Source organism: Columba livia, chromosome 4 (genome assembly GCF_036013475.1).
Source record: "Columba livia isolate bColLiv1 breed racing homer chromosome 4, bColLiv1.pat.W.v2, whole genome shotgun sequence".
NCBI classification, from domain to species: domain Eukaryota; kingdom Metazoa; phylum Chordata; class Aves; order Columbiformes; family Columbidae; genus Columba; species Columba livia.
In genome coordinates this window covers 28,445,329-28,466,707 of record NC_088605.1, presented here as the reverse complement: position 1 = coordinate 28,466,707, position 21,379 = coordinate 28,445,329, and the positions used below count along the sequence as shown (strand labels likewise).

General features: G+C 43.5%; 2 protein-coding genes across 2 annotated transcripts in view; one reads left to right on the top strand and one right to left on the bottom strand.

The window, feature by feature from the left end:
• Positions 1–10,912, top strand: part of SCFD2 (sec1 family domain containing 2) — a 197,899-nt gene extending 186,987 nt beyond the window's left edge. The window contains exons 8-9 of the mRNA XM_021285832.2: positions 5,090–5,209; positions 9,233–10,912. Of these exons, the coding sequence (XP_021141507.2) occupies positions 5,090–5,209; positions 9,233–9,325 (213 nt within the window). The 3' untranslated portion in view covers positions 9,326–10,912. The remainder of the gene's footprint in view (positions 1–5,089; positions 5,210–9,232) is intronic.
• Positions 10,913–12,042: 1,130 nt separating this feature from the next.
• Positions 12,043–15,982, bottom strand: RASL11B (RAS like family 11 member B). The gene is made up of 4 exons (XM_065060921.1): positions 15,784–15,982; positions 15,643–15,699; positions 14,499–14,575; positions 12,043–13,627 (listed from the first exon to the last, which is right to left on the bottom strand). The coding sequence occupies exons 1-4, from the start codon at positions 15,914–15,916 to the stop codon at positions 13,160–13,162; spliced, it is 735 nt and encodes a 244-aa protein (XP_064916993.1). The 5' UTR covers positions 15,917–15,982; the 3' UTR covers positions 12,043–13,159.
• Between the last annotated feature and the right edge of the window lie 5,397 nt (positions 15,983–21,379).

Sequence of the window (21,379 nt, the reverse complement as noted above, 5' to 3'; positions counted from 1 at the left end):
ACTTGCAGTGGGGAGGAAGGAAGCCTGTTAGTCAGAAATTGCCTTATGGATGCTCTTAGCATGTTTTCAGACAGTCGTTCTACAAGAGCTAACTCTGCTTTATAAATTAGCCTACGCTGAGTGTTCACTAAGTGTCTACTGAGATGAAGTGTGGAGTAGCTAGCATGCTGCACATTTAGCTCTGTCCTTCTGCATATCCTTCACTGAAGCCAACCCCAAATTTGCGTCAGACCACATCAACACTATGGTTATGAGTGCAGTATTTTTTTCTGTATCGTGCCTGGTGTTCTTCTTCCAGTTTTACCACCACCACTCCTCAGCACAGAAGAGGTATCATCAAACTGTATGAGAAAAAGTGGACACAGGTTGCAGCATGGGAAATTCCAGTTGGATATAAAGAAAAAAAGCATTCACCATAAGAGTGCTTAAGTCCAGAGAGGCTGTGGATTCCCAGTCTCTGAGATATTCAAAGGCTGGCTGAACAAAGCCCTGAGCAACCTGATATAATTTTGAAGTTGGCCTTGCTTTGGGCAGGGAGGTGGAGTAGATGAGCTACGAAGGTTTGTTCCAACCTGAATTATTCTGTGATTCTACAGTAATCAAAAAGAAAAAGGTTTTTTCTATTTTGTGTTAATATTTGCTAGGCTTGCCATGCATTTAAAGACTGAAGACAAAAATAGTTTTGACTGTTGTGTTGGTACTATTCTAGAACCCACTATCAGAGAAACAAAGTTATTTTTATGTTATTTCAGAGCAAGTTAGTCTTAAGCACAAAATCAGATATGCCTAAAATCTGGTGCTAGTTTTCAGGAATCTCTGTCCACTATTGAAATGGATTTCCAAGAGGTATTTAGCTAGGTTCCTAAATGGAAATTCTCAGCTTTTCGCAGCTTATGATAAAGCCCTGAGACAAAAGACGATATTTGTAGAAACAGTGACCTGGTGTTCTTTCCATTCATATATCAGTACTGAAAAAATTAATGCCAACACTCCAAAAACAGTAGAAGAAGAAACAGATATTCCACCATCAAAGCAGACAAGCTGGTGCACACAAGTGATGTTTTCAGTTATTGGTTTTATTTACCAATAACTCTCACAATTGTGTTTATTTCATTGTGTTTGGTTGTTTCCTTTATTTTTTAAGCAGCAACATAGCTTGCCTTTGTTTACCAGAAAAACAAACAAACAAACAAACAAACAAAAACAAACAAGAAATGGATTCCAGAAAGTCTAAAGAGATGGAGACATTGAGACATTGACATCTTTGGCTAGTTGCAAGTCTATTCTATCCTTACTAATAATTTGAGTGCGTGCGTATCACATAAGTATATTATGAGCAATATGTACCTGTAAGCACTTGCATCTCTGCTAGTAGGAAAAATATCCTACTGTAAGGAATATATAACAGATGAGCAAACGAATCTTGTGTAGGATGAATATTTAATAGGCATCATCATGTACTTCACAAATATGTGGCCACGCTTGCTCATTTAATTTGTATCTTGGCTTGTTGGCAAGTGCTCAGTTGTTACGTCAACAAGTTTCTGACCAGCCTGTGTTTCTCACACAAGAGGATCTTCTCAACTTACTGCACCACCAGCACTGTAATTATTTCATGAGCTTCCTTATATTTTTATTTCTTCCTCAATGCCTGAATATAAATGCCAACTCACATAAACATGCTTTGGTAAGTGATGGACTCAGACATGTTCACCCAGGACAGACTTTCAAAGACACCTCTCATGCAGAAGTTGTTTCTCGGGTGGATGTGTTTGTTTTGAATCTTAGAGAAGGTGAAGGGAAAAGGACTGGCTGCCACAGGAATTTGTCTTCTGACCACTACTGTAAAACACAAGTGGTTTATGATGATCTGAGCTTGGTATCATTGATGCCATTGATACTAGTCATACATTGATGCTAGTTTCTGATGATCGATGTGTTTTCCTTTTTCCAGTTATTCAGCTAAATTAATTTGTTTCTGATTGGTCACAAATACCAGATGCATTGGTGCTGGTGTCCTGGTTGGCAGAAATACCTGTCACGGGACAGTGGAAGTTGTTTCTTCTGACTTTCCTCAGAGGAAAAGGCTGTGTTTTGTGATCTGCCATGGGAAAAATAACTGTCCTCCAGCTCCTTCCTGTTTCCATTTTAGAGTTTCATTCCCCACTGTCACCTCACTTTCTCATCTCCCCTTCTCACTCTTCTCCATACAGAAGGAGCCCTCTGGCCATCAGCATCATGAGGAAATGCAGTAGTGGTGGGCTCGGGGCTGGAGGCTGGCGTCCACCTGGGATGCTCTGCTAGCTCAGGGGAACAATCCTCCTTCTTCCTTCAGGCTCCTTCACTTGGTGTAATCAATTTGCTTTTTTCTTGGCTAGTCATTCTATTTGCCCAGGATAACCATCCCAATTTTTTTAATGGGTGGCATTTTGAACTGAATGTGAATTTCACTTGGGGATTTTTGCAAAATGAAGATTTCACAGTAAATGTGATTCAGAGACCTCAGAAATGTTCCAAAGCAACAGAACTTTAGAAGTATCTCAGAAGACACACATTGCTTTTGTTGCAGTCCATTTTAGTTCTTCTTCTGTATCACAGAAATAAGCTGTGTTTAGCCACATGCAGCCAGTTCCTTCAAAAGAGAGAGCCTTGGGTGGTTGTATTATCAAATAAAAAAATCTTGGCAGAAACTTGCATTCTTAACACAGCCAAATATTTCGTACCCAAAGTATTGTCCTCCTTCAAAACACTTGTGCATAGCATAACGAAATTACAGATTCCAAGAACTTTTTCATTGCAATTTTAATTTAATTTAGGGTTTGCATGCCTAATAGTATTTTTAATATGCATTTCTGGAATTTGTGGTTTGAACTTTAGTCTTCTGAAAAATAATAAGTTTTATATAGGCACCATGTGTTTGGATCTAGGTTTATTTTGACTGAAGGAAATGATTTGTTAAGACATTTTCTCTTTAGTATTGCCATGAAAGCTTGTGTTTTCCAATTAATGCTCTTATACTGGGTGTCCTTTCAGTGTGTCCAATGTCACGCATGCATGTTTATGATGAGTTTGTTGTCATTAGGAACGAGAAACTTTATTCAATAGCAAGCTTCTGAAGTTCAAGCTCTTTGCATATGTCTTGGGTCCTTCAAAGACTTCATGAGATGGAGTGAAGCTATTTGCTCTGGTGACAGGGTTAAGAAGAACAAAGATCCATGAAAAGGAACAAAACAATAATTCCTGTATTATCTTGAAGTACCGTAGCAGACCGTTTTGTAAACTTTTATCTTTGCCATCTTTGCAAGCAGTTATTTCTTTAACCTTGTGTCACTCCTTGCAGCAATTATGGCATGAAATACTCTAATGTTTTAGCAGGTAAAAGATCTATCTGACTTGCATCGTAAGTAAATATTTAGGTCTTACTTAAACTCCTCATGGTGTTTGTAACAGGAATGGACACTTTTTCATTTGGGGCTGGCACTATGTTATAGGCAGATAGTAAAAAGTGAGTAGTCTGATGTCAGAAAATGCATACAGAATGTCTTTGTAAGCTCTAGTGTATCAATTTAATCAGTCTGTTGGTGTAGATGGAACATTGCTCAATATCACACCAGAACTGCAGGACACCCTCCTGAACTGTAGCATATAAATATGCTATCTGTGCCATCAGTTCCATGGCTGGCAAAGTAGGGGCAATTAAGATGGTAAACACCCAGTACACGAATACTCAGCTCACTAATACATCTATCTAAGGGGTTTTTGTACTAGTTTCAGACTCCCAGGGAGCAGCCCTGTATAATCAAAGGGCAGCTGGCCTGGAGACAGAGCACACTGGCCCCTCGTGTGTGCTCCAAACAGAAGAGTCTCTTCTGAAGGTTGCCAGTCAGAAAGCCTGACGGAGTAGCAGGAAGAAAAACTGCCCAAAACCTAAACCTGGGGCAGCCACAATAGGAAGGCAAGAAAAGCTAAACCCTGAGGAGCCACAGGGATACAAGGCAACTGCCATGGTGATGGAAGCAAAGGAGCCACGTTACGCCCAAACGCGGGTTGATGACCGCTTTCATTTTGTCGAGTGAATGCTGTCAAAAACCTACGCTTGTGGAAGGAGAGGGGGCGTAGAGTCTAAAAAGGAGTAAATTAAACTGTTCTCACTGTCACTTTTTGGAGACAAATATTTGGAGTGTTTCGTACTCAAGGGTGCTGTGACAAGAGCAATCGCACGAGCTCCATTGACATCACTGCCAAGGACTGGAGCGAGGCGTTGTCAGGGGAGTGTGTTCTGTCAAGAAAGAAGGAGTTTGCTAGGAAACAACAAAGCAATCAAACTTCTAGGAGTGGTTAAGAGGAAAGTGATGTAAAGCATCACCTTTGCATTTAAAATTACAATGCGGTTTTATAAAGTCTTAACTGAAGTAGAATGTTTGTGCCATTTTAATGATAATCGGGGAAAAATAAACCAAGTATTTTGTTTGAGCTAAAGTTTCTCTATGTTAGTTATAATCCAGTGACAGAAGTATTGAAAACTCTGAAGTGAAACAAGCTAGAAACTGATTTTATATTATAATGAACCTGATTTGTTTTCATTGGAATTGTAAAGCATTATTTACTGGACTGGTGAAACACATTACGATTCTTTCCACTGCTGACCTCAGGTGGGGATTCTAGCATGTTTAGGCTGGACTCCATGCTTCTACTGGGTGGTGATTTACCCCTCATTCCTTAAAGCTCCATGCATTTGTGCGTCCAAACTGCACATCCACCAAAGTATCCTACTCCCATTCTGAGAAAGGCAGGAAAGAAATGAAGAAGGAATGGAGGGAGAAGCCCTCAGACTCTGTGAGAAATTCGCTTGGATTTCAGTGGAAACCATGAAGACTTCATTTCCCTGGAAACTGTTCATTAGTTTTAACTAGGCGTCATCCTCACTGATCTCCTTCTGAGCTGCTACAGAAACCAGCATTCTATGAATATTTCTTTCTGAGCTTCCTCATTAGTCTTCCTCCAGCAGCTCAGGGAGCCAGTCACTGCTCGTCTATAGGTTTGGAGTTGGACTGAGCAACTACAAATAATGCTTTCCTTCATTTTACAGGTGAATCGCCCTCACCCTGGTGATCATCCTCTTCTGATCATCTTTATGGTTGGTGGAGTGACAGTCTCTGAGGTCAAAATGGTAAAGGACCTGGTAGCAACATGCAAAACTGGTACCCAGGTAAAAACAGCTCTAAAGATACCATTCCTATCTGAAAAAAGACTAAGAAAATTCATCAGGTAGTGTTCCCTGTAGCACTGGTACTAAACTTGCCTGAAGCCACAACCACATAGATAGGAATGGTGTTAGGATTTTGCTGTGAAACATGAGGCACCAAGGGTCTGTGTTTTACATGTTAGAGTCAGCAATAAAAGTTCAAACTCAGGTTAGAGGGTTCAGGACAGACAGGCATTTTTCTGAAGGAGCTTTCATCATGTCTCAAAAGATTCATTTCTTGGTATTCTTTATAAACAGAAACATTTGCTGTCCAAAAGGCTGTACAGGCTCCTTGGCATTGAATCTACAGACCATAGGGCAGCAATGCTCAGAAGAAGCCTTCCAAGGGCCTGGCTACTATCTAGTGACATATCAGTGGTGATCCTGCAGACAAGTCAATTAGCATTGCAGAGGAGCAGGATAAATTAGCCTGGATATAGCTGTACTCTTTCTGGGCTAGGCCAGGGATCTCTGATAGACACCTGACTGCTACATGCCTTAAGCAGCCTGAAGCAGACGGTGTGGAGAAAGCCCCAAGTCTCTGCAAGCCCTTGGATGTGCTCTTGGATCCCTGAAAGGGGGATGGCTCCTGCGGTGAGGCTTCAGTAGTGTCCATGTGCCTGGTCTTTGCCTCTTCCACTCTCTGGCACCAGAACCTGAGTACAGTGGCTGTCATCTGAATGGAGTGGGGAGGAAGAGGAGGATGATGGATGGGCTCCATCAGTGTCTGAGACGTTAAAAATCATTGTTAACTTTAGAGAAGGATGTACAAGAGCATTTGGTTATCTGCTAAGTAGTGCAGATACGCAAGGTAATCTAAAAACTGCAGGGAAGTTCTGTGTACCAGCTGCATCATAAACGTAAGTCTAGTTTCCAGGGTGGCTTGTAAACATCTTCTTTTCAATTCCTATGGAACACAGTTTTGATTATTGAGAAATCATTAGCAAAATGGAGCCAGCCAAAGGCACAGCAGCCCCTCAGTTTGAAATGTGTTTTCCACAGTTTAGTTGTTTTGCAAGGCAGTCTCAAACAGTATTTTGTAAAACGAAGCGCCATTTTTAGCAATGTTGGTTTTTTTTTTTTAATCTGATAACACATTTCTTCCCCATTAGCCTATTGTTAATCTCAAAATAACAAATCAAATTCTTTATCCTCTTGGAGGGGGGGTGAGTTGTGACACACTGATGGACAAGTTAATCCACGCCCGAAATGTATTAATACACCCTGAAAGATAAGCAGAGGGTTAACACGTGAGTTGGCTGAGAACTATGCAGGGAGACTTTCCACTGGCTTTCTAATGGGACTTGAGGCTTGACGGTGGTGACATGGCATCTGGTGTTGCTTTGCTTTGGCTTAACCCTGCCGGCAGGTCACCCTCTGAGGCAGATTCCTAAAGAATTTTAAGCTTTTACTGCAACTTGCCCTTTGTCCAAATGTGCTGTGTTAGAGGTGAAAGGACTTTGGGGGAGAGGCAGGAGTGGGAAGAGAAAGAAGAAAAGAAGCAGTTGTACAAGTCTCTCATATGAAAAAATTTATGAGTTTCTTGGATTTACCTGGATTTATGCACTATAGCTGTGAATATGTGCCACCTGTTTGGGATTATTCTCTTTTCAAAAAGCCAGGCATTTGTCTAACTTGAGCCAGCATTTAACAGAGCTTTTTTGTGGTGTTCAATCAGGGTCAGGCATCAGGGGAACACTGGCCTCCCAAGTCCCCTCCAGTCAAACAAAGCACTGACATTTATACTAATTATTGGCTCTTGGAGAAATGGAGTGTGGGTGCAAAAACAAAGAATTGACGAAAGTAACCAAAGAACTGACAGGACGCACTGATTACTTCAGCAGTTGTTTGGAATTGAGGCAAATGACATTTAGATATGGAGTAGGAGACACATGTTTCCATCCACAGAAGTGATCTGCATCTGAATGTGAATGACAAATTTGTTTCTCATGGAGAAGCACAAAAGAATAACGCATTTCCTACACATCATTTGTTTTGGATGGTGGTGTATAGCCCCCCAACCTATTGAGAAGTATCCTATTATACAGGGAAGAAATTACCTTTTTTTTCTACTTTAATTGGGGGACTGAAAAAGGGGAAAGAGCACAAGTAGATGTTTCACTCTCCCTCCTCCAAACATGCACAACCATCTATATGGCTGTTGCTGAGACATGCAGACAGATAAGCCCCTCCAGACGCACCATCAGACGTTCGCTGCATCCTTCCCTGCCCTCCGCTGCGGAGGAACTGCCCCTCACAGTGTGGTGGGTCGGGATGGGAGCTCCGGGCTCCTGGCTGCCAGCAGGAGGGGCAGCCCTCCAGGTGGAGAGACAGGCACATTGCACTGAATAAGGAGATCTTCAAAGGAGATACACTGTCCTGAAGAGACCTTCCTGGAGAAGAGGTGGGCATTATTTCTCTGGGCAATTCTCCCCTTCTCTGTAAAAATGAAGGAACAAATATTCACATTTATCCCCCTCACTGAGCCCTCAGAGATATTGAAGGCAAAGGAGTGAAGTCCCACTGTATTTGACTGCATCCTTTCTCAGACATTCAATTTGGAGCTCTCATTTTTCTCTCTGGGCTTGCTATTAGTTGCACAAATCCCCTCAGGGTTCAGTGGTGGGACTCCAAGTAGAAATTGTTTTTATCTGGCAGTGGCTATTGTTGATGTTTGGCTTGTAGACCCAGAAAACTTCAATAATGTGTCCGCTCATGTTTTTCAGAATTAAATTGCCTGATAACACAATGGGCACATACTGTGCTGTAGTTTGATTCTCACGTAACGTAAGTAAGACAGTGTCAGGCTTTGGCATCTGCAAATTACAGTTTTTCAGCCGTAGGAAGGAGAAGGGATAATCAGTGTCAGTTTGCCACAGATTGTGTGGGAGGACAAGGGAAGGGAGAAGTGAGGGGGAGACTATCATCAGTACAGAAGGGACCTGTAGTAACTTAAGTCCAGATTCCTTTCATTATTTGAAGTGAAAAGATGAAAGAAAGAACAACAAAAAAAGTTGAAATGCAACAGTACCACACATTTAAGCTGTGCCATGAAGGGGTACTGCAGGAAACACACACAGACATACTCTGCTGTTGATGCGTGTGCTTCCTCGCCTCTGATTTGCACTGAAGAAGCAAATTCATGTTCAAGTGGGCTAGTAAGATAAATCTGCCTTCACATCCCTGCCTGCAGGCCTGACCCAAGAGACACTGCTGAACTTGGGGCTTGGTAAGAGCAGTGTCCTATGGCTTCAACCCCAAGTTAGCTCCATGCAGCAAGAGCATATGCACTCGCTCCTTGCTGGTAGCTTTGCCCCTCAGAGCAGCCTTCATGCCAGGCACCTGCATACTGGCTTTCACTTAAGAAACACAAGATACCTGCATCTAGCAGGGTGTGTATCATGGCTGTAGTGAGCAACAGTTTCATACATCACACCCATGTTGGATTAAAAACCTGACCAAACAAAAGCAATAGCATCTCGGCAGTGCCCCAGGTTGAGCTTTGGTCCTGATGTGCAGAACAGCCTGTGCTCGGTCTGAAGAGATGTTTCTGAGCAGGGACTGTGGCTCCCTACAGCAGCACTTCAGTGGTTCTCACCTCGTCTCCAACTGAGAGGCAACAGCCGTCAGTCAAAGCTGTGCTATAGGGGAGGAAACCCCTGCTTCATCAGCTGCTGCCGCGCAGTAAACACAGTGGCAGTCACAACAAATCACAGGGTAAGATGTGGGTAGAAATGAGTCAAAGCACACATTCATTAAGAGTACAATGCTACCAGTCATTATGCTCCTTAAAATGACTTAACTACAGTTATTAGCAAGCAGACAGTTTCACTGGGCCGGTTGTATTGCCCTGTCAGTAAACACCAGAAACATGTAGTCTGTCTGGTGCTGGGTGAAGCAAACAGCTAGTATCCATGGCTCATTAGTGCTCTATCCCCCTCAGTCCCCTTTATTTTGACTTGTTGTTTCTTGTCCCCCTTCTTTCAGGTACTTGTGCTCTCCTCCGCACTCCTGACACCACATAGTGCTATTGAGTTGTTGTTTGCCGCAAACCGTCTCCAGCCTGACGCCAATATCTGATGGGGCAGGATCTGTGGAGAAGACGAGTGAGTGCCTCAGCTGGAAACATCAAATCCCTGGTCTGTCCCTCTTCCCAATAGCCTTCAAAAAAATTGTGTCCCCTGCTGCAATCAGGGCTCCAGCTGAAGTGGGGTGAAGCAGCAGGGTTTTCTGGCTGCATGGGGACATGTGCAGCTCATGGGCAACGCTCCAAAATGGTCCACTTGTCCAGTGACAACTCCCCCCTCCTTCATGGTAATACCATAGGATGCTGAACCACAGCATCCACACTCTGCATGGCGAGAGTGATCACTTGTAATAAGTCCCTAGAAAAGGGGTGACTGAGTTCCATGCTGAATTTGCACTCCCTGAGCAGTACTTTCCTGATGGTTTCGCTGGGGTTGCTTCTGGTGGGAAATGCTGCTGAGGGAATGAAAGGCTAGCAAAATCCACCCTCTCTGTCACGTTACCTTGCAAAACACATGTGTCTTATACAGCATTAACCACCTCTGCTCATACTTGGTCCCTCAACCCAGAGACGATGGAGCGCAGCCCTGATTTAGCCAGCAGAGCAGCTCCTGGTCAGGGGATGCTCTCCCAGTGGGACTGGTCGGGGCAGAGAGGCAGAGAGCCAGGCTCAGGGACTGGGTTATGTGGCTGCTTCTCTCTCAGCTTCCCAATTCCTGCTCTACTTTCTCCACCCACAGTCCCAGGAGAAAAGACTGTTTCTGATGGCACACTTCTCTGTTGGTTTACACAGTAGGACATATGGGCTCTGATGGTTTGATAACCCTGGAAGAATACTCCCCTCACATGCATTTAAAAAAGGAGAGGAAAAAAAAAAAAGATCCTGTTTTCAAGAGGCCGCAGCAACAGATTCTTTCTTGAGCTGGATTTCTGAACAGCATGAATAGTGAACAGCTTTTATTTTTAATTTATGACCATGAAAGAGCCGCTATCAAATTGACTTATGTAATTTTCCTTATAAAACTTTGATACAATCTGTGATAAAAAAGCAGCAGCCAGTAGAGACTGTGGTTGCGTATAGCACCAAGAGTTCTGAATAGCAACATAAAATGGTGGAGCTCTAAAGCTACATCCTCTTGCTTCATCCAAGGGATGCTAAGACTACAGCTTACACTGAGATAAGAACATGAAATTATAAGTGACATTCACTCTATCATAGCATTCTTTATTATGCCAAAGGAACATATTCAATGGGAAGGAGCTTTTTAACCTTTGTTCACTAGCTAGCATAAGTTCTCTTAAATGTTTATAGTGGTCTTCAGAAAAGGGTGCATTTTGATTTAAATTGACTTTTGGGTGGCTAGAAAGAAACAATGGACCCATTATAAAGCATAGACAATACTGCTTCTGTGGAAGCGAGGTTTATAAGAATTACTATAGAATGGAACTTTGTGCTATAAAAAATGAGAAATATTATGAGATTGCAATGTTAAAAGCTCATGAAACAGTTGGAACAGAGCAACTGGAAAGCAAATACCCAGTCTCTTGGTTTCTTTTCTGTCTTTCTGTACTGTTTAATCTTAGAATATGGATGTTTTGTTAATTCTGTAATCAATAAAGCAATGTTCTTAAAATGCCAAACTTCATCCCTCTTCTCCTTCTCTCCTAATGCGCATGGCTACACATACCAGGACTGTATTCCTCTGACCCATTTTTATTTTGCATTATTTGATTCCCGCTGAGAACCTAAATCTTCTGTCCTGGGAAGAACCTAGAGAGGTTTTCACACAGCTGTGGCTACGGATACTGGGACTCAAGCACCATCTCATAATTAGTAGCCGAAGAGATGAAAAATGGCCATAAAAGCTGCTCCTCTTGTAGCCCAAGAGGAGTGCAGTGCTTCCAGTGGCCCTAGTGTAATGGTTAGCTCCTTATTTGTAAGAAATAGCTGTGCTTGGGGAAAAGGCCAAGGGGATGAGGGGTGTCCTGCTAGGTACGTGTGAGCAGGAACAGCACAAGAGAAGTTGCTTGGACAAGTGCAGGGCCACGGCAATGAGTATCCAAGCCCTCTGCATGTGACACTAAACTAAACTCAAAAGGTAGGAGGAGGAGAAAATGCAAACCCACCCTAGGCAGATGGGCTTACTACTGTGTTACTAAGCTAAGCAGTGTTTGGTAATAAGCTGAGACTGGAAGGGCAAGCTCAGTTTTGTTTGCAAGTCCAGTCCTAAGTCACTTGGCTAGTAGCTCATGGTCAAGAAGATGATGATCAGCAGGACCTTGTCAGGCTTTCCCTGCACAAGATATGAGCTGTGTGCAGACCAGGTGAGCCTGTGCTGGTCATCCTTGTCACAGCACAAACAGCCTTCTCAGGATGGTGCCCAGTAAAGCTAATTTAAATATGAATAGAAGTTCTTCATTGTGATATAGCTCAATATATTAAGCTTCCTGACTTTTACCCACCTCACACCATTTCTTTCTCACTGGAGTTTTTTTGACAAGGGGAAACGAAGAATCTCGTTTTAATTTGAAAGGTATCTGCCTTATTTGGTTCCTCTCCTAAAAGGATTTCTTAAAAAGGAAGTTGTAAAGCAGTTGTGAGAGGTTCCCCCCTGTGGTTTATGCTAATAAAGCAATAGTATAGGCAGGAAAGGCCTTTTGACTGTTTCTGCAGTGGATGTTAACTACCTTGAGAAAACCATTACTTCACCTAAACAGTTCACTGGTTATTGCCCATCTTTTCTCACCCACAAAGAACACACAAGAAAACACTCAATTCAGAAATTTAATGTTGAACCAGGCAGTAAGAAAGAAAATTCCACTCCCTATGAGGAGTAACTGTACACGAAATAAATAAGTTACAGTTTAAACAAAAGCACAACTGGCTTTTTAAAGTGCATGTGTATAAGGCCTTTTAGCCTGTGAACTCCATTGGCTCAATGTAATTAAAAATAAAATTATGTACATATGAAACTGCCACCTGTGTTTAAGGATGAAAAGGGAGTGGCTCAGCTCTGAACAAACCACCAGCTTCATTGCCAGGAGCCAGCTGTGCTTCTGTGCCTGTTGCACACAGAGGTGCATCTTACAGTGGCAGCTATAAGGGACTATCACTCCAGCTCCAGGCTTATTCCTCAAAACCTTCATATTGGATCATTTAGTCTGGACAGGATTTTTTTCAGACAGTAAAAAAAGCCCACAAGTTATTCGTAATTAGGTGTGTTCATACCCTGAAGACAAGAGTTTCGCATATGAAGTCTGTTCAAGTTGTCAGTAATAACATAGCTAGTAAAAAAATAAAACACCATTTTTTACAGTCTTGATACTCAGTCATGTCCACTTATTTTACACTTATTTTTACAGAACAATTTCATGTTTGCTTATTTGCTCCGAAATACATGGGAAATATACTGTTCTACCGTGCAATTAAATTAAACAGATACATCATGCTGCCCTTCATCCTTGTGAAAGCAATACTCAAGTGATTACATCTGAACAGTGAACTGCAGTTCAGGGTGTTTTCCTGCTCAAGTACAAGTTGAGTTACAGCTAAAAGATTGTTTCTGCACAAATGAAAGCCCAATCTGTCTGACTGGAGAAAAAGTAAACTTGTTTCATTCACTGGAAAGTTCCTTCTCCAAATTAGAATACTCATTCTATAAGTCACATACTAGAACCATTTCAGGAGTTTGGGTTGTTGTTTTATTTTCCCTTTTCCAACCTGCCACCGTTCCTTTTTTAAGAAACAAGCATTTGCTACAGCCATGCAAACGCTGCCTGAACCAGCCTGCTTTCACAATGCCTTGGACTCTAGATGCGCCAGTGTTGAATGCTCCAGGTTTCAATCTCAAGCTGGGACTGAGGCTGGGAAGACCAATGGCTCTGCTGTCAAACAGAAGTGACAGTCCTCACTTTGGCAGACAAAGCTTGCTTGAACCTTCTCTTCAGATCCTGCATGTTGGGTGACTTTGGCCGTGGAATAAGAGATGTTCTCCTCCTCTCAGGGGTGCTGGTTGTTTGCTGCTTACTGACTTCTTTACAGAGGAGATGGAAGGCATTGAAGACATCATTATAGTTTTCACTGACTGATACTTCATAGAAAGTACAGCCCAGCATGTTGGCCAGCTGAAGTCCATGCTGAGGTTCCACCTCTTTGATATGCAAGAGATCAGCTTTGTTTGCAACGATGACAACAGGGACAGTGTTTCCTGGATGCAGCTGTCGAACATGATGGTAAAGGTGACTGAGTAGTTCATAGCTCTTATAGTCTGTGATGGAGAAGACAATCACCAGGGCATCTGCCCAGCGAATGCATCTGTTCAACTGCTCATTACAATCCAGACTGTGTTCATGGACCTGAAAAATGAATGGTCTCAAATTAGATGGCTGAAATCATAAAAGATTAAAGGAACCTGTCTTTAAGAGTCTGTAAAGCCTAACAGCATTTTATAGTTTCAGACATAGATATTTGCATTTCACATTGTAAGTACAAACTTAATCTGTGCATGGTGAATAAATGCATATGTTGATTCAGCTGCAAAAAGCTGGAATTTAACACTGGAGTTTGGTATACTCAACTGGAAAATTGACCTGAGTAGTTCTGCATGCAGAGGAAGACTTTGTAGTTCCACAGAATGGGAAATTAACTGGCTAGACAGTAAGTCTGGGGAAGCAAAGATATGAGCTGGAAGCATTTAGACCTGGATTGTTGCCCAGTTCAAAAAGGCAACAATCCAGCATTACTCAGGCCTATATGTTCAAAACTTTAACTTGTGACACACTAATGAGCACAACCACAATATAGCAGACTTTGCTTTCCATCATACACATTTATAAAGCCTGTTGGGTAGCAGCCATGACATCTTTTTCCTACTTGTACCTTATTTGCACAAAATTGTTTTCAGTTTTGTGTCTAATGTTCCTAATACACAGGAAAAAGATCTTTCAGTAATTCAGCCACTCAGAAGTAATGGGCCTGCAATGTACAAATGATTCATCAAAACAGCGATTTGCTTACTTTTACTACCAGCACACTACAGGCACGCAATGTATCTGGCTTGACTGGTTGAAACCAAGTCACCACCTCACCCACACAGAACACCAAACTCTGAAATGGACAGCAAAATGTTTTCAGGAAAGACCGTGACAAGATGCCACACACAGAGGGACACAAGCACACACCGATTTAGAGCTGCTTTGGCAAATTGCATGGCTGCATCCAGCTCACCTGGACTCCTGGAGTGTCTTGCACTTGAATAGCCAACATCTCTCCATCTATCTGGATGTGCCTGCTGTAGAGATTACCTGACAAGAACACCAACATGTTCATAAGTACAGCCACCACTCTACACACAAATGTTGCTTCTGCTGCCCATTAGTTATTTATGAAAAGTTCTATCACTGTTTATGAAGCAAGGAACCAGTGTTACTGACTTTTTATGTGTAACAACCCATAAATCTATGGCATTATTAGAAGCCTGGGATTTCATCTTGCATTGACTAGTTTTGAAGCTTGGCATTTAATAATGTGCAACTTAGAACTTAACTGCTTCTTAAAGACTGTCTCAGCTTAGATGTTAAAGTGTGGAAAATAACCAGTTTTTATTACAGAAAAGCAGTTTACTTATTTAGCATTTCCACATTTCCGTGAAGCTCTCTGTCAGCTGGCCTGTAAGATCTGTTGGGTTTTAATTTGTTTGTTTTTTTTTTTTCAGGCTATTTCCTCAGCAAAATTCTGTATATTTTGTATTCACATCAGTTAAAGTTCCCACTGCACTACACTCAAGCAAGTACCACACATCTCTTCTTCATTTTCCCTGTTAAGGTGGCACTGCCTAGACCATTTAGATGCTGGCATTCAATTTGCAAAGAATAATGCAATATTAGGTTTACAGAATGTTTTATTGTTTTAGCTAAGAGACTTCTTCAAAGAGGGACATTTTCACCATATAAAGTAAACTTCACTAGAGACCAGAGCTGCAGCACAACACAGCACCAGCAAAGCTCTCATCAGAAACTGCACATTGGCTGGGACAGGTATGCACCTTTCCGAAGGTTGCCAGAGCTGCACAGGGAACAAGTTTTCAGCGTGGTGTCAACCCTGTAACACTTCGGTGGCTTTGGTTGGTAAAAGCACCTGGTGGATGCCCCATAGCCCCGGGTTCAAGCGCTGCCTCTTGCCCGCGGGCAGTGGCTCACGCGGGGTTTCCACACTTCTCTCCAGGACTCGCCCGCCCCGCTCTCCAGCCGGGCACCCCAGGGTGGCTCCAGGGGCGCCGCTCTCCCCCGGGGGTACCCACCCCCCGAACCCGGCCGCGGATCGCCCGATCTCCGCGCCCGACGGGAACAAAGCCGCCCCGCCGCTCGCCTACCTGCGTTCCTCTCGTAGTCGCCGATGAACCGCCGGGTGAGGAACCGCACCACCAGCGCTGCGGGCAGGTACAGACAGCAACGTTAGCCGCGCTCCGCCACCCCGCGCCGCCCCGCACCGACCCCACGGCCGCCCCCCTCACCTGTCTTGCCCACGCCGCTGCCCCCCACCACCGCGATCTTGACGAGGCGGGGCCGGGCGGCGGCAGCGGCGGGACAGGCGTCCCCGCCGGGCGCGCACTCGGCGATGGTGCACATGCTCTGCGTCAGGCGCATCGCCGCTCCGCCGCCCGCCCGCACCCACGGCCGCCGCGGCCGCTCCCCCGCCGCTTTTCTCGCCCCCGCCTCCGCCCCAAGCCCCGCCCCCGCTCCCGGAGACCACTCAGCGCGCTCGGCCGCCGCCACGCCCCGCCCCAAGCCCCGCCCCGTCGGGCAGAGCCGAGCGGCTACGCGGGGCTCTGGGGCGCTGCGGGGGCGAGCGGCCGAGTGGAGGGCGGCGGGACCAGGCGGAGGGAGGTGAAGGCTGACGGAAATGAGGCGTTTTTAGGCATGAGTCGAAGCCTAGAAATGGGCACATGTGCGTGTGACCTCCACACTCCTCCACTGTCGAACACCTCCAGCGCTTAACGGCGACCGACGGAGCGTTTCCGAAGATCTGGGAGCTGGGGTCACCTCCCAAAGTCCCGCCGGGCTCACCCAAACGGACGCAACAGTATAACGGCTTAGCTGTCTGGTGTTCACCCTGCCGGGGATACACCACTCCTGCTTCCACGCAGGGCCAGGTGCCGGTCCCACATCTCCGTCCACTGCCAAAAAGCCTTTTCCCTTTCCCTTCCTCCTTCCTTTTCCCTTCCCCTTCCCTTCCCCTGCCCTTCCCTCGAACGACTTCGAAAAACCACACTGGGATCAGAACTGCAGCAACGGCGGAGGAAAGAATTGAAATCAAAGAATGAGGCTAGGAGGGGGTCTGTGCCCTCTCAGCTCAGCTATAACACACAGAAATTTAAAAAAAAAAAATAAAAATCGAGTAAAACATGGATATGCCAATGATTGAAGAAACAACAGAAGATAATGGCAAGGGAGGAGAAACATAAATGAGATGTGCATGGGAAATGGAGGACTGCATCAGCCTGAGAGCCGGGAGTTATCTATACAAAGCACTTGAAATCCTTGCCGGCGTAAGCAAGGAGCCTGAGCAGCAAAATGGAGGAATAAAACCTTCCCACATGTCAAACAAAGCTTGCTAGGACAGAGTTAACAGAGTAGGATAAAACCAGTCTCCTGTATTCAGGAACAACAGACCTCATAGTAAAGGCCACTGGGTAACACCGATTGCTAATTACACAGACAGAGTAGATCCAAAGTGTTTGGCTCAAAATCTCAGCAGGGAAAGTGCTAAAAGAGAGTCAGGGGTAGGACCGGAAGCCTCATGGTGACATTAGCCAAAGACGGTCACCATTGCAGCAAACACATGTTTGTGCAGAGCTTTCTATAAGCTGTAAAACTATGTTTGCATATGAAAAAAACATATCTGGAATATAATGAAGCAAAGTGCTGTTCCCACAGTAGCTGCTGCTGTCCCAGACAGAAAGGTGAGAGCAGATGCTGTGAGTGATGCCTGGGGCTGAGCAGCGCTGGGTATAGCAGAGGAGCAGCTCTCTTTGCCAGCCACCAGACCAATGAGAGGTCATGGTGGTTTAACTTTGTAAACCGTGAGTATATTGCAAGCCTAATAAGGGCAGAGGGAAAAAAAATGTTTGATGGGTGCAGTTTAATATAAATAGATGGGTAAAACTCAGATTTATAAAAAGGCATTCTTTGTCAAAAGAGGAGAGAGTAAGAGACCTAATTAGAAAAGAATCAAGGCTGAAGGACTCAAGGACTTGAATATAAAGGAAAGACTGGATTTCTTTATGCCAGAGCCAGCAGAAATGATCTGGACATTTTATCTTAAGAAAAGAGGAAAAGTTTCAACAGAAGATTTCCTAGAAGTTTGGTAACCAAGGTCACTGGAAACAGAAAATCTACAGGTAAGATTGAGGAAGATCGCACTCCTAAGAAAGTTTTGTCTTCAAGATGAGGACAGCCAGAAGCAGTTACTTCAACCAGGGAAAAAAGAAACAGGGCTATCACACACTGAGAAAGGCATACAGACTGAAGCAAGTGTGGCAATATTTCCAAAACCAACAAGCATTTTGCCTTCGTTTTTAATAAAGATGATTATGTGAAAGATGGGAGCAGAAGGAAAATGAGTAACAAGAAGAAAGGCACAGGTAATTACTTCAGTGGGGAAAAACAAATGATCTTGTCCAGAGTGAAGACAGGCCAAGTGTGTGAAGATGAGGGTGAAATGAGGAAGAAGTTTTACTGTAGTGCTCAAATCATTCTGGAATACTTGCATTAAAGAAAGGGAGAAAAACCACTCACAATAATTTGGATAAATTTTGAAGAGTAATTAAAGATATGTCAATAAATGCGATAAAATGAAGGATGGAATTACATGAAATGTTGCTTAAGTATATGTTTCCCAGATATAACTCTGTTTCTCTTTTCATTAAAGAAAGGAAATGTGGTAGATGCAATATTTGGCGTCAATAATACCTGATCCTGTCCAGACAGGAAACCGCCATTCAAGCCAAAGAATGTGAGGATCAGGAGACAAGGACAGAGGGGTCTTTTCTATGGAAAGTGTTAGGCAGAAGGAAAGCTGCTCTGTGGGATTCATCAAGGCTCCTGTCGTCCTTCATATTTACATTATAATGGTGTAATTGAGAACATGAACATTATAATGAAATATGCTGTTGGCAGAGCTGGGAGACATCCCCAGTTTGAAAAAGGGTGGGAACGGTATCTTGGAGAAACTACATGCCTCTTAGAACTAGATTGATGAAAATATTATTAAATTTGATAGTACTAATGACATGCAGAGATTAATTGCAAAAATCTCTTCCATTGACTATGAGATCAGAACTTGGAAAAGAAAGACTAGTTAATCACGAGATGAGTAGGAGCTATGTAAAAACGGAAACATAAACCCAGTTATGTCAGATGAGTAATTTCAGAAAAGATCTGCAGTACAATGTGTGATTCTGTCAGCCAGTCAAGAGTAAATCAAAGTGGAACAAGTATGGACAAAAACCACTATGATGATCATAGACTGGACAGCCCATTTCAGAGGAGGATAAAACAAACTTGGTGTATTCAGTTTGGCAAAACGAAGAAACTGGTGCTTGGGAAATGGGGGAACCAGAAAAGTTAAAACTAAAAGCCAATGTGAATGTGAGAACAAGTGGGTATAAGCTGAACTCTGCAGCCCGAGTAGCAAAACACTGGAACAGCCCTCTGATAAGAGTGACAGGAGCAAAATCAAGACTGATTTCTTTTAAATGGAGCTGGAGGACTTTATAGAAGGGATTACACCATGTGGTTGACTGCAGTGGGAGTGAGATTGGATGACCAAGAGATCCCTTCTAGAGGCCTACAGAGAATTTCTAATACCATTGCATAAAAAAACGTTTAGGCCTAGCGTATAGCAATGCATGCAGCAGTGGTGTTCCCCACACGTAAAGGCGTATGAAAAAAAAGAGAAAAGGGAAAGGGTGACAAAAAGGAGACGACACCTCAGTAAACTGGTTTTATGAAGATGATTAATTAGGAAGTGGATGAAGTGGTAAAATAACCAGAGAATGGGTTCTTCTCCCTCTGTCTCAGAACACCAAAAGCAAAACAATCAGACAGATTGGAAGGTGGAACTTCTGGAGAAACTGAGACACAAAATGTATTCTTGTAAAATACGCAATTGAGCCACTGAGTCAATTGTTGTAGGAAGACGCTCAGTCAAAAATTAAAATCATCACTGTACAAAGAAGGAGTGTACATTTATAAATTTTGAGAAGATGGGGTTTTACAGTACTTTGTGCTAGCACAAAATTCCTAAGCATCCGTAAATTAATCTCCTCAAATTTTGAACCGGTCTCTTTAATATTATGGACCAGAAAGAGCTTTAACACAGTATCAACAGGCTTCCTCATGCATCAGCCTTTTTAATACAAAATTTCATATGACTTCTCAGTTATGCAGAAGTGACTGCTGCCAGACACAAGGTCTTTGCCCAAATGGTCGTGGGTCAGAGTGAGTGTGAATATACACTTCCACACTCCAGACACACATCTCTATAGTTTGTTTTGTGCTGCTGAAGTTGCATGCAGCTTACACCTTCCATAAAACACTTCCATTGACAGCCAGGGAATGAACCTTACGTTGTTATCTAGTGCTCTGGTAATTAACTTGTAATGTGTTTCTTCAGAGAAACAAGTGGTGTGGACACAGTGTTCAGAAACACAGGCGATGTCTGCTCATTCCAGATAAGTATTTGCTTCCCAAAGCACCTTGGATTCTCTCTTTGGCTTTATGGGAGTAAATACAAGAAAGTACTCTGTTTGTGGCACTGTACACGTGTCCCATGCTCCCAACATGTACAGCCAAGTCCACCAAGCCCTGTGAAAAGCCCGAGAAGACCAGAGTTTACCTCTCCTCTGGCACAGCCCTGAGTCACCTTCCAAGAGCAGAACAAAAGAGGGAGGAAACAGAGATATTAAAAGAAACTATATAAACAAGAAAACAATTCCTCTCTGTGCTGGGAGAGATCTCCTGGCCAGTGAAGGCCCAGCTTATGGAGTAAGATAGGATCTTCATTCCACAAAGCGGGGCGGGAGGGACACGCTCCATGCACTCTCACCTACCCACAGACCCTACATGGTTTCTATAGCAGCACAATAGCAGACATTTTTCTCTCTCCACAAGAAAGCCTGAGTAATGTTTTGCAATTATATTAGCCTGCATTTTAATCAGATTTTATCTTCCTTAAGCTTGCATTTTTTCCCATTTCCTCCTTATGTAACGCTCCCAAACTCTCATCCAAGTGGAAATCTCAGAGTTTTCTTTTCTGTTCAGGGCTCCCCATCTGCTGCCAGTATTTTTTTTTTTTTTGTCTTGGTTTGTGCCCCCACAGTACAAGCAGTTGTTCTGCACACAGAATGCTGGTTTGAGCTGAAAAGCTGGGGTGGGGAGAAAGCCCTTATGACAGAATCTCTTGAATTAATACAAGCTCTAATGCTTAAAAATGTATATGAGAGCACTCAGCAGAAATTTTGTTTTCCATTTCAGGAATGGCTCAGGATCTATACTAAGCCCTCTAAAAACTCTAGCATTAAAGTGCCGTTGCTGGCCTCTCTAAATCTCATCTTGTCTTACAACTGAGTCAGTTTATCAAGGGGCTGAATGCCTGGGTTGCTGACAAGTTCTGCTGTGCCAAACAAACCTTAGGACAATGGTTGCACCAGCAGAGGAGTGCTGGGTGTGGTTACAGCTGCTCTCAGTTGCTAAGCAAACGAAATATATGCTTTTTGCATATACCATCTGCAAGTCTAACCTCTGCAGATCCTTTAACTTCATGGAGTCACCATGCAGAATTTGCATTCATGAAACTATAGAGGGGCAAGGCAACGTTTTGGTTACCACCTCTCCAGATGCTGACTGTCAATTCTGGACAGGCAGCAACTGGCCCTACAGTGGGTGCACATGTCCTGCCCTGCTCAAATGGGTCAGCCAGGGTGGCACAAGCCCTTGTTGAATGTGGCTTGAGCTGACCTTGTTCTGAAGTGGAAAGATACTGAAAGCTTTACATTTCTAATCAAACTTCTTTGGTAAGAAGGATGTAAATTCAAGTCATGCCTCCAT

Excerpts from the sequence above, each read along its gene's own strand:
- RASL11B (XM_065060921.1), bottom strand. The coding sequence starts at position 15,916 with ATGCGCCTGACGCAGAGCATGTGCACCATCGCCGAGTGCGCGCCCGGC. Across the intron at positions 15,700-15,783 it reads CAGCGGCGTGGGCAAGACAG|CGCTGGTGGTGCGGTTCCTC; the intron begins GTGAGGGGGGCG and ends ACCTGCCCGCAG. Across the intron at positions 14,576-15,642 it reads CGACTACGAGAGGAACGCAG|GTAATCTCTACAGCAGGCAC; the intron begins GTAGGCGAGCGG and ends TGTTCTTGTCAG.